The sequence below is a fragment of the Merops nubicus genome, unplaced genomic scaffold (assembly GCF_000691845.1).
Source record: "Merops nubicus isolate BGI_N331 unplaced genomic scaffold, ASM69184v1 scaffold11247, whole genome shotgun sequence".
Classification (NCBI taxonomy): Eukaryota; Metazoa; Chordata; class Aves; order Coraciiformes; family Meropidae; genus Merops; species Merops nubicus.
This window is the reverse complement of record NW_008619606.1, coordinates 23,204-36,357: the sequence shown is the minus strand read 5'-3', so window position 1 is coordinate 36,357 and position 13,154 is coordinate 23,204. Positions and strand designations below refer to the sequence as shown.

Here is a 13,154-nt window from a genome sequence, read left to right as displayed (position 1 = left end):
CTCTCCTCTGTTCCTTCCACTCCAACGAGCTGTCAGCCACAGCCGCGGTAACTCGGCGCCACAGAAACACACACAGATGGGCGACTGACCCCCGTGCCTGCCTGCCTTCCACCAGAGTTCAAGCCCTAAACTCCTTTATCTGCCACTCCAAAATCCCTGGCCCTTTTCGGGGACGGGGAGCAGGCAAGGCTTCCCGCCAAGGGCTGGCTTGGAGCTGATGTCATCTTTGCCTCGTGCTCCGTAGATTCTGAGTGAGTTTGACAAGCAGGACACGCCAGGTAGAAGGGAACAGCTGTGAATCCTCAGGGACATCTGTAGGGAGCCTGGGGATGGGGGCTGCAGAAGGACAGGGGGGAAAACCCGTGCACTTAACACAGGGCAAACATTTAAAGTGTTACTGTGTCCTCCGGTGCCTGACTAGTGTGAGCCTGCACGGAGGGGTGGGTGCAAACCCTGGCTGTGGAGAAGGAGACGTGGGGAGAGACCTCTGGGCTAATGGAAATCTGCAGAGCACCACTGAAATCATCAGCACTAAATCCATTTGCACTTTTGTAGGTTTGGCAAGTAGCCTTCCTAGGAGGGAGCGAGTCAGAAAGTCTCAGGGACCCAGCTACTGTGGGAGCTGGGCACTTAGAGACCCCTCCTTGGCTTATTTCTCTTTCTTCTGTTTTCCTTTCTTTATTCTTTTCTCTTTCAGCATGTAGTTGCCTTGTTTCTGTGGTACCAAACCCATTCAAAACAGGTCAGAACAGCATAGTGGTCGTCACTTTTGATCCAGCACTTTGGTGCAAAGTTGTAAGAAAAAAAACAGGGAATGAAGGAGGCTTTGGATCCAAATGCTTCATACTGCACTGGGATGCAGGACTGGGGTGAAGGAGGTAGACTGGATGCTGGGGAGGGGGAAGTTGTCACCCTTCTCTCCCAGAGCAGATGGGCTCTGCTCTCAGCTAACTCAGGAGGTGTGCAATTTGTACTCCAGTTTTCTTACTCATGACAGCTCCAGGAGAAATATCTCAGCAGCTTCTAATTCCTCAGCATCACTTTCCCAAGCTGTTAATGAAACAGGTTTTGAAAAGAAGAACAGGTACGTTAAATGACTTCTTTTTTTTTTTTTTTTTTTTTTTCCCCCACCTCCTTGCTGCTTCTTCCTATGCCAGGTCTCCAGATCATCTTTCCTCAGTATTTACAAGAGAAGTTTGTCCAGTCTGCCTTGAGTTACATCATGTGCAATGGCGAGGGGGAGTACATCTGCCGGAACAGCCAGTGCGGCTGCCAGTGTGCAGAGGAGTTCCCCCAGTGCAACTGCCCCATCACCGACATCCAGATCATGGAGTACACGCTAGCAAACATGGCCAAGACCTGGACAGAAGCCTATAAAGATCTGGAGAATTCAGGTAACGGAGCAAAATACGTTTTCCGATTGATTGATTGATTGATTTAAAAAAAAATGTGTCAGGTTATACTGGTTAAGAAGCTTTTCTTCTCTCAATGTGGTCATAGAATCACTCTAGTTGGAAAGGACCATCAGGATCATCAAGTCCAACCTTCCTCCCAACTTTTCCCTATCCACTAAACCGCAGCCTCAAGTGCCACATCTGCTTGGTTTTTGAACCCCTCCAGGGATGATGACTCCACCACCTCCCTGGGCAGCCCGTTCCAGTGCCTCACCACTCTCTCAGGGAAGAAATTCTTCCTAATATCCAATCAAAACCTCCCCTGGTGCAACTTGAAGCCATTTCCTCTCATCCTATCATCAGTCATTTAGGAGAACAGACCAACACCAGTGTCACTCCAAACTCCTTTTAGGTATCTGTAGAGAGCAATAATGTCACCTCTCAGTCTCCTCTTCTCCAGACTGAACAACTCCAGCTCCCTCAGCCAGACTCCATCAAGAATGTTTTCCACCCTCTCACCAGCCTTGTTGTCCTTCTCAGGACCCGCTCCAGCATCTCCATGTCTTTCTTATCCTGTGGTACCCAAAACTGGACACATTACTGAAGGTGCAGTCTCATGGGGTCACAATCACCTCCCTGCTCCTGCTGGTCACACTGTTTCTGATACAGGCCAAAAACAGAGACTATTGAACCAAAACCCATGATCTTAGCCTTAAGGTAGTGCCTTTCTTTCCTCTATTACACATACAGACAAAACCACACACCACCCATCGTTCTATGTGTAAGGGGATATTTTCCATGGAAGAATTTGTTTGATTAAAAATCTGATTTTTTTTTTTTTATATACCAAACCAGTTCAGAATCTCTCTTTAATAGTTCTACGGAGAAGCTTCCACCATATGAATGATGCAGAAATTGCTTTTCAGATTTGCATGAATGATTTATTCTGCTTTGGTGAAAGGCAATTCACAGAGAGCGAGCACAGGCCAGATGACACCTCATTTGAGAGAAAGGGGAGAAGGGAAAATGACTTCTCTCTCCTACAGTGCTGATGTCTGCTGGTGTGAACATTTCTCTTCTCCCTCCACTTTCTCCTAGTGTGGTGCTGGGGGTGTCAGTGGAGATCATTCCACGCTAATGCTGGTAACACCCGTAGGAGGTGTGGTGTAATGCTTTGGCAATCTGCACTTTCAAGGGCTCAAGATAGGAAAGAGAGCAATAGCATCAGTGGAATGACATCCTTTCAGGCTCTGCCTACCCAAGCCACATGGGCAACTAAGCAGAACTTCACTGAAAACTTATCCCTGTGCTGACTCTCATCTCTTAGTGTTAGCCAGGTGCTTTCTAATACATCTCCTTTAAAGGTTTATTGTCATAACTGTCCAGGTTTCCATGGTAGGAAAGAAAACTATGAGAAAGGGACCATCTAGCTCCATTCAAGGAACTGAAGAAGCCTTCTTCAGAAGTCTTCCCAGCAGCAATTTCTTTCTTCATGTTGAAGGTCATCTTAATCCCTTTGATTGAAATGAAGCAGCCTATGATGTGTGGAGTTTGAAAACAGTAGTTTGACAACATCAGGTTGTTGAGGACTGCTTCATACTTCAACATGTGGACCCTGTTGGTGTGTCTGCTCTTGCACAGGTTCTTATGTTCAACTCATGCTGCCAAGTTGGTGTTCAGTTGAGCAAAGTTGGATTAGTAGTCAGTGGCTGGTGACCATCTTGACAAGATCCTGCCACACACTATGGGAAGCCATGAGACTGGGCAGTTCCAGAAGTAGGTCACTAGCTGAAGAGGTCAGTGGTTTTCTGGGAGTTTCTATAGATTTATGGAAGGGGTGGGTACACCAAGGTAGACCAGAAACATGGATTTCAGAAGCTTCCACTAGCTCAGTGCTACACAGATCAGGATTACTGGCAGTGCCTGGCAGCACAGCTCTACCACTAGTTACACCTTACTAGTTGCTAGTTCTTATGCAGGATCTTCACACAAGATGCTCAAGATGCTTGTGTTGGCCACCACTCATCAAACACCTTTATATTCCCACGGGGCCTAACCTAGACACTTAGAAGGTGAGAGCCCTACAGAGAGATAGGAATTACAGTCCCACAGTGATTGTTTTACTGTCACATTCTGTACTTGTTGCACTCATCTAAGCAAAGGCTGTGGTAGATAATTATGTTCGGTCTCCCTCCCCTTGAGATTCCAACAGGGGAAGGTGTTTTTCAGTTGCCATGTAAAAGTGACACATTGCAGTGCAATTCTCTGCTGTGCTGTAGCCATATTCCACCCAGTGCTGGAGGCTTTTCAGAGCTAGATGGAGTGATTATCTTTATGTTTAAAGCTGCTGCATCTCATTCATCATTTTGTTGCAATCATGCATGAACTCATCCTTTGAGATGAAATTTGTTATCACAAAAGATGATAGTATTAGTATTTTGCTTCTTTGTTTTAATAAATATTCTCAATAACTAGAGGATTTTCTTCATTATGAACAGCAGAAAAGAAATCTCTAATGACATCTGAAGGCTTTTCCAATGAAGTGCGCTGAAAAGCACATGAGTGCTCTGAAAGCAAATGCCATTTGCACAGGAAGATGCTGATAGCCTAGGAGATCTATATTCTGTTCTGATCTTTGTTGAATTCCTTTGTCAATTTGAAAAAATCGTGCAGGTCAAACCAAGGGCTGGTGTGATTTGGGATAGCATCTTCAAAGGCAAAGAGGCTGCAGTAAACTGATGCTGCTGTAAATCAGCTCGGGAGCTCTCTTAGTCCTGTGCTTCATTGCTCATGTGAAAATGGAGAAAAATAACACTGCCTTATTCTTGGCATTTTAGTATGGCTGGCCAAAAAATTCCACATCACGATTGTGATTTGGGATTTCAAACCACCTTTTGGGTTCAAAGTCATGAGGTTTGTCTTTGCAGTACTGTTGCCTTCTGATGAAAATGTACTTTTTTTTTTGTTATTATTATTTTAACCAAAATCACAAGCACTGTAAAAATGAAAGTTTCAGCTTTGAAAGAGATGTTTGACATGTTCATTCCACTGTGATCCCACCATTCCTCTCTGGAGGCTGGACCCTCTGCCCTGTACCACTTGCGATATGAGTCATGGCCATGGGACTGCCTGCAGGGCCAGGATGACTCGGCAAAAAGAGAGGCCCTGTTGCATTATGGGAGATGTAGTCCTAGCCATTGTCAAGATTTTACATGCAGCTAAATAGAATAAAACCAAATGCAAACAGACTTATTAGCTAATGGAAATTCTCAGGATTAGGAATTAACTGTTCCCAGAGAGGCACAAGGCTTAGTCCAATGCAACCACAGTCTTGGCCAGGGACAGTTATAAATAATTTTGAATAAATAATGAAGAAACTATTCTTTTTAAAAAGCATTTTCTTTTTTTCACCCCCCCCCTTTTTTAAAAATAACCTCATCCAGCTTTTAGTTTGCTAGATTTCTTCGCTCATTTGTTTTTCCCCCAACGTTGCACTGCAGTATCAAAATGTGCACACTGCACTGAAATTTCTCCCTTACCCGTCTCTATGAAAAATGCAGCACATTCATCATCAGAGGGAAAAGTGCTTGGTCTTTTGAACAAACAGGCTTTTGAGAAAATTGATTTATAAGGGGCGGGAAGCAAACGCAAGGCTTTTACTGCTGAACGGTACCGGGAGTAACCAGCATGGTCCGCAGAAGCAATTATACATGATGATAGTTTCAGAGGACCACTGAGCCGGAGAGAATCATTTTTGGGGAGGAGAAGGGCACTGAAAGCAGCATTACAGATGGAGTGAAAACCTGAGAGATAATTAAAAAAAAAAATAATAAATCTGTTATCTTTGGGGAAGAAAGGAGACAAGCAGATACCCTGTGGGTCTTCATAGTGCAATGATGATGATTATTTTTATTAGGTGCTCAGTTTCACCATGTGATGGACATGAACATCCATTTAGCATCTGTGCAATGATGGTGCTGACTAATGTGTGGATATTCTGTGTTGGGGAGTTAAGCAGGAACTGCAAATTGCTGAGTAAGAGGAAATCCGTTACACAAATATCTGTAAGATTTATACAATAGATTGTAACTTATCTGGTCTGATTTTCTGCAATATTTCTATGGATTCTTGCTTTTTTTTTAAAGGTATCACCCTTTACAAACTTATTATTATTTGGCTGTTGTCCTTTTTTTCCTTCTGAAAATGGGATGAAGAAATTTTAAAAAAAATATAATGAAAAGAAGAAAAATAATGTCAATGACTTACAAGAAAAGATGGTGGTTTTTCTTGTGAGGTGCTTTGTGGGGCTTATGGCAGGGCTTTAGCCCAGCCTCCCTCTTGAAGCAGGAGTGCTGCCAGCACTAGGTCAGGTCAGCCACAGTTTGGTCTAGCAGAGTCTATGATGAGAGAATCTTCTGCATCTCCAGACAGCATGTTCTAGTGCTGCATTACCTTCAAATGAGGAAGTTTTGCATAAAATCATTTGAACTTCTCAAGCTCAAAACTGTCTGTTACTCCTTTTTATATCATCTGTCGATAAGAAGAAGAGTTTCTCTCCTTAATATTTTTAAGTACGTTTTAGGCAGTTGTAGGCTCTAATTACATTGTTCCTTGGCCTCTTATTCTCCAGGTTAAGAAAGTGCATCTCCCTCCACCTGACCTTGAGGGGCCTGTGCTTGTGACCCCTGACCATCTCAGTAGCCCTCAGTGCCCTTTCCAGTTTCTCAACACTCATCTTGGGTTGGGTTCCCATAGAGCTGGCAGAGAAATGCAGCTGCAGCCTCAGCAGTGCCAAGAAGAGGGGAATTTTGACTTCCCCAGCCTACTGGATTTAGCCCAGTATGCAGTTTGTGTTCTTTCCAGTAAGAACATACTGTCAACACACCTTCAGCATGGTGCTCACCATAAGCCCTAGGACCTCAGCTGGTTGTTCCCAAGCCTGTACTGATGTGTGCGGTTGTTTTCTCCTGGTGCAGAACTTTGCTATTCTCTTCACTGGACATTATAGTGGTTTTGTTGGTCCACTCTTTGCATTTCTCAAGCTCTCAGTAAGTCAAACACATTTTCTGCTATCATAGAATCACTAAGGCTGGTAAAGACCTCTAAGATCATCAAGTCCAACCATCAACCCAAGACTATCATGACCATTAAACCATGGCCCAAAGTGTCACAGCTACACATTTTTTGAACACCTCCAGGGATGGAGACTCCACCACCTCCCTGGGCAGCCTGTTGGAACCATCTGTTTTTTTTTTTTTTTTCCAATCCAAGGGTGTCACAGCCTGGTAATCAGAGTCTAAGCAAACTATAGGTTTCAAATAAGAAGAAAGGGGTGTCCATAAAAAGACACTATCAAATTTTTTGGGTTTTGATGAAAATAAACTCAACCCCCCCCTACATTTTAAAAATTATTATTTTCAAACAAAATCAAACAGAAAGAAAGTGATCACAAAACAGTGTCTAACAAAGTATTTTTGGATCAATCAGATTTTTCCTTTTGGCTAAAATTGACATGTTTTATTCTGACCTTAGCCCTGAAAACTATTTAATTTTATTTTCATTGTTACATAAAGCAACTCATTTACCTTCAAATGAAGGTAGATGAGAAAAAAAAACATCATAGAGGTCTTTTTAAAAATGAGAAAGCAGGACATTTTAACACAATCCAAATCCTTCCTCTGCCGACTTTTTAAAGCTTTTTTCTCTCTCTTTTTTTAATTTAATTTAATTTCTTTTTAAACAGCACAGCCAAAGTGATTTGACTTCCAAAATATTGTAGGAGCAGCTAAAAAACAATTTAAATGAGACCTCTTTAACTGACAATGATTACAACTCCCTGCTTTTTGTTCATAACCCCTAGACCATTATCCCATGCTCCACGAAATCTGCTCTTTTTATTCTCAACCCTGTACACATTCACTGTACTGCTTCACCCTCACATTCTCTGGGTTTCATCTCCTAGATGTTAGCAGCAATGGCCATGGAATTAGTGGGCTTCCTGGGGCAGAATGACAGACCAGTGAGTTAATGGACATCACCTTCCTTTAGCAGAGCACTGATGTCCTCATACATCACTGCTGTTTCTCCACCCTGCTAATGAAAAGCTTTGTAACTTTGTTATCGTTCAGAAACATCTGTATTTCTCCACATTTTTATGTGTTCCAGATGAGTTCAAATCCTTCATGAAAAGGCTACCTAGCAACCACTTCCTGACCATTGGGAGCATCCACCAGCACTGGGGGAACGACTGGGACCTGCAGAACCGCTACAAGCTGCTGCAGAGCTCCTTGGAAGCCCAGCGCCAGAAGATCCAGCGCACTGCCCGCAAACTGTTTGGCCTCAGTGTCCGGTGTCGACACAATCCTAACCACCAGCTGCCTAGAGAAAGGTACCTTCAGCCTTCGGTGGTGATGGGTGTGGTGCCACGGGTGACTGGTGGAGCTGAGCCTTGGCTTGGACCTAAACACAACAGGCTTAAGCGTTGGGATATAGGTTGTGCTAACATGGAGGTTTTGGGGAAATTGGTGGTGTCTGGGTGTGGTTTGACATTTCACAGAATAACAGACAGGTAGGGCTTGGAGGGGTCCTCGGGGGATTATCTAGTCCACCACTCCTGCTAAAGCAGGTTCATCTAGAGCATGTTGTCCAGGATCGTGTCCAGGTGGGTTTTGAAAGTCTCCAGAGAAGGAGACTCCACAACCTCTCTGGGAAGCCTGCTCCAGGCTCTGCCACCCTCACAGAAAAGGTTTTTCGTGCTGCTGTTCAAATGGAACCTCCTGGGTGTGCCAACGGTTTGTACCCGTTGCCCCTTGTCCTGGCACTGGGCACCACTGAAGAGTCTGGTCCCATCCTCTCTACCCCTGCCATTTAGATACTGATAAGCATTGATTAGATCCCCTCTCAGTCTTCTCTTCTTCAGGCTAAAGAGCTGCAGGTCTCTTAGCCTTTCTGGAAGTATAAGCAACCTTTATCACATACCTAAGCACATTCACATCCCGTCTCTGCAGTCTTATGTACCCAGGTGAAGGACATCCTCTTATTCTATAGCATTCTGCAAGAATATTACAGGGCTGACATCAGACAGCCAAGCACACTAAGCTGCTTTTTAAGCAGTTTTGCCTCATGTACCACAGCCAAGCTTCAAGCCTCCATTTGCTGTTAAAGTGGACATATGGAGCACAAGATGCCCATTTTTGAATTGTGCTCCTCAATGAGCATAGCCAGCAATGAAAGAGCAGCTTCAGTTCCACTTGGAATAGATCACATTTCTTCCACAAAAAAGCAGAGTGAACCTGCAAACCTGCTCTGAGCAGAAGCCTAGCAGTGTTATTCCAGATGGACAGAGTAGATTTTCCACTACAGCTGCAGCAGCTATTGATATCCAATAGTCATCTCCTTCTGTCTCCTTTCAGCCCTGACCTAGGGCTGAGTGTAAGTTTGCATCCAATTATTTTTGGAGACTTGCATCAGTGGATTTTAGTAAACTTCTCTAGCTGTTTCTTTCTATGTTGTCTGAATTATCACTGAAAATCTTGGAAAAAAATTGAGTCCAAGTGATTTTTCTTCCATGTTTTTCTTGGAACGATCAGGTCAAGTGAACGTTTGTAGGGGCACTGTTTTTTCAATTCCTTCATTACCTAAAATTCAGTCTCAAGAGAAAACTAACTTATTGACTGCTGTCTCTTTCTATCATCCAGCTCCAGGCCACTAAATACACTGAATCTTTGTTTCATCACTGTAGCTCAGGAAACTCTTCCAGGGCTTAACACCTCTTTAATTATCAAGTAATCTCATGTTTCTGGACAAAGAATTGATGAACTTACTAGAGATGAGGAGAAATATCTGCTAAGTTTAATAGATGATGAAAAAAAGTCTTTGGAAAACTTCCTAAAATGGGCCCATTCCTGCCAGTTGGCTGAGCTCCTGTAGACAAGCCAAGACTGGTGGAGGAGTCACAAGCGTGTGCAGGCATTATTTGAGTTGTGCCACAACAACAACAAAGTGAAGCAGCAACGAGATGATATCCAGCCAAGCATGTTGCTTCAAAGCATTCAGATAAATACATCTTTAACATTTTAGTCAGCCACGGAGAAAGGGAGCCTCCAACTAATACTATCAAATCTGGGGGAAGGAGGATGAAACAGATGATGGCAGCTGGGTTTTTAACTGACTGATGGGCTTGATTTGTTTAAGTCAACATCACCAGGCATATTATAAATTCTTTTCTTATTTGTCATTCTGTACTTGTAGCTAGGCAGGGGAGGGGCTCAGTGGAGAGGTGTGTAGTGGAAGAGGTGCACATTTCATCACTCTCTTCACAGGGCTTGGAAATACTCTAATTTTCTAATTGTTGCTGTACAGAACGACAGACGCTTATCAAGCGTGCCAGAGGCTTTGAAAGGATGGAAATGTTCTATTAGGAGCAAGCCTCTCTATCTTCAATACATATAATAGTAAGCCTGCTTTCTATATTCAAAAGCAATGTAAAAAATAAATAGGATTGCTGTTGATATTCCTCAGGGAGAGAAAGAGGTGGTGTTTCCAAAAGAAAGAAAGAGCAGGGATTTTGGCAATTAGCTGATTCCCCATGATCTTTTCCAATAGCTAAGGAAATATATATTTGCTCTGCCCTGCTTTTGCTGAAAAAAACACCTCTTTTCAGGCAAGTTTGTTGGTTTAAAAAAGGAACCACGCCTCAGTTGTTAAAGCTTCAATATTGAATGAGTACCTACAGTTGCATTTTAAAACTCTGGATGTAAAATATAAATAAAATCCAAGAGGAGGGGGTTGATACATGTTCTGGACTCCAGCCATATTGTCATTAGTTAAGAATACATTTCACAGCTGCTGAGAATAAAAATAGAATATTTTACTTTGCTGTTCCATACAGAAAACCCAAAAGTACCTCCACAGCAGCTGGTGCTGGGTAGAAAGTGAAAGCTGTGTTTGTAAAGGAATACTTGTTAAATCCCTACATTTTCTCTTGTAACTGAAAAAAGAAAAAAAAAAAGAATCTGTCCTGATGGATTAAGTTTTTGATTGGCTTTTTTTGTGTGCATGGGGTTTTTTTGTTTGTTTGTTTTTGTTTCTTGCTTTTTTTTTTTGTATGGTTTGGTTTACTAAACAGCATCTACAACAAAGCTGCATGTTTGTCTCAAGGGACATCCATCAGCCTCTTCCCCTCCTCAGACCTGATTGATCCCAAAAGATGACGTTAGGAGGAAAAAAAATTATTCATCACCGTTCTGTAGAACCTGACCTCTGCTTCTGCTCTGAAAGCTCAACACCATCCTGGAAAACACTGTCCCAGTTCCCAGCATTGCCAGGGGACTGCATGTCTCCAGTGAGCATCACTGAGAATTTAAGATATTAAAGTTGAATGCAAAATTGTTTGACAGTGACTTATTAACACATAGTTTTCCAATTTCACACGCTCTAGTACTTTCTACTTTGAACCTGCAGAGGTAGCAAACGTGGCAAAATAACTTATGATATTAAGAGGGAGAAAGAAAAACTGATGACTCCTTAATGAAAGAGAAAATAATTCAAATTAAACAAGTGGCTGTGCTGCTACTGGCTTTCAGCTTTTAAACAGTGGCTCTTTTCAGCTTCTCTGTGGCCTGACATCTCTTAGTTATAATCACATGAGTCTGAGCTACACAGGGGTGTGTTTTCAGAAGTTACCTCCTGTCAGCTGAAGGGCTGTGACTGCTCCTGTGTATATTCTTATCCTGTCCTGGCTGTGAGACAAAACGGGGAAATTTTTGCCACTTCTCCTCTCTCTTACTATATCACACTTCCCATTGTCACGTTCGTAGCCGATGCCCAGCTCTGCCCTGGATTTTGCATTTTCATTTAATTACTCCTTTATTGCTGCCATCAGCAGATGGTGGGTAGCCTTTTTTTTTTTTTTTTTTCCCTTTTGTCCTACTTGTGTCTTTGCTGAATGCTAAGACATACACACACCACTTCCAAAAAAAACCCCCAGCCCTCTTTCTCCTGAACTCCTCCCATCCTTCCTTTCCAAAGCTGATCTGGGGAACAGGAAAATTACTAGTTTCCATTGCAAGCTACCAGACGAGACTCCTTTCTAGTTTTGTTCTGCTGGCTGTTAGTATAAGAGAAAGATGGAAGAATAACATTTTTTTTTCCTCTAAGAGCACACCTAAACCAGACATGATATGGTCACCTGACTGATTTTTACTGTGTCCCCTGTTGTATAGCCTGCAGTGCTTGTCCCATGAACTCAATGGCTTTATCAACACACAAGACGTGGGTAAAGCACCAAGCCAGCAATGTACAACTGCACTGGGAATCCTGTGCACGAGCAAGTGCATGAGGAAAACAGGAGAGTCATGTTCACTTGCACAGAGCTGGAATTGAGACCTACCCGTGGTAGTTGCTCAGTGTATATTTGGCTGTTGTTTGTGTATCCAGCTGGATGAGGCTCTTTGCATCTGTAGGAGGGCGGTGGTGGTACATGCACACAGGCACATCTCTGACAGTGCTGAATACTCCATCAAACCCACCTCAGAAACCACCTTTAGTCCTGTGAGCAGCCATTACTACCTCATCTGGAAGCCCAGTGCCACAAAAAACATGGAGAGAGCTGCAAAAGTCAGGGAGATAATGCCCTCACCTCATGGAGAGGGATAAGGATGCTGAGAGGATACCTGCTAGAGCTGGACTTTAAGTGTCTGTCTGCCACCAGCCTGCTGCCTCAGTTCTTCATTCCCTTTGTGCCACTGGGCTGCTCCTTGTCTTGGTAGAAATCACAGTGGGAGTGGGAGCTAGGGAAGAAGCTTGGGTCTGCAGGAGATGTTTGCTTCAAAGCAACCTCTGATTTTCAACATTGTCATCGAGCCAAATCAAAGGAAGAGGCAGCATGCAAGAACCTCATGCTTCCCTTCAGCAGCTCCTCCAGCCCAGTGAAGCCAGGCAGCCAGTGTGTGGATATCAGAAGGTTGCTCTGATTTTATTTCATCCTCCACTTGCTCATTATCCTTCAGCTTCATGCTTACATTAGTGGATGGAAGCAAAGAAAGAAGCTTTCAGGGAGGTGCACAGAGGAATCAAGGTGGGTTCACAGAGTCTTAGGGAGATTGCAACTGGAATTTGGGTGTTTTGCTGAGTTCAAGTGCATTTGACTGGCTTTCTAAACAGGAACTGCAAGGCTTCAGGTGGCATAAAAAATATTTGTATTGCTGAAGAAGGGAGCAAAAATTCACCTATGAGCAGAAGGCAGTCAGGCCCCAGGGGATGGTTTGGAGAGTGCTTGTTGCTGTCAGCAATGTGTTTTGCAGTCACATTGTGCTGTGCTGTCCCCTCCCAAGCAACATTGTCCTGAAAACCAGGAGGAGCCCTGTGCACTTTTTCTAAGGACCAAGGCTGTCACTGTCTGCCTCTGTAACAGATATTTATAGAGGTCACTGCCTTGCTCCCAAGCTCTCCAACCAACCTTGTCTTTTCCACCAGCAGGAGAGCTCCTGCTAGCTGTGAATAGCAGGATGAGACCCTGACATCCCTCTGCCACAGAAGGAATGTGCAGATTGTCTCTTCCCACATCCAAGGCTTCAGAATTTTCCTGCTAATGAACATCCTGCTTCCTCACTGTCTCATTTTTTTCTCCTTTCACTCAGTTTCTTCCTGCTTTTCATTCCCACCTATCCTCTGTCTTTCAGTTACTGCTGTTTTTTTCCCCTTCCTCAATCCCTACTCCTCCTGCCCACTGCATTTCTTCCTCATTTTTCCCTTTCCCTA

General features: G+C 43.5%; 1 protein-coding gene across 1 annotated transcript in view; it reads left to right on the top strand.

Annotated features, from left to right (window-relative positions):
• Positions 1-13,154, top strand: part of BRINP1 (bone morphogenetic protein/retinoic acid inducible neural-specific 1) — a 60,998-nt gene that overhangs the window by 45,282 nt on the left and 2,562 nt on the right. Inside the window, exons 5-6 of the mRNA XM_008943848.1 lie at positions 1,158-1,394; positions 7,560-7,782. Coding sequence (XP_008942096.1) covers positions 1,158-1,394; positions 7,560-7,782 — 460 coding nt within the window. The remainder of the gene's footprint in view (positions 1-1,157; positions 1,395-7,559; positions 7,783-13,154) is intronic.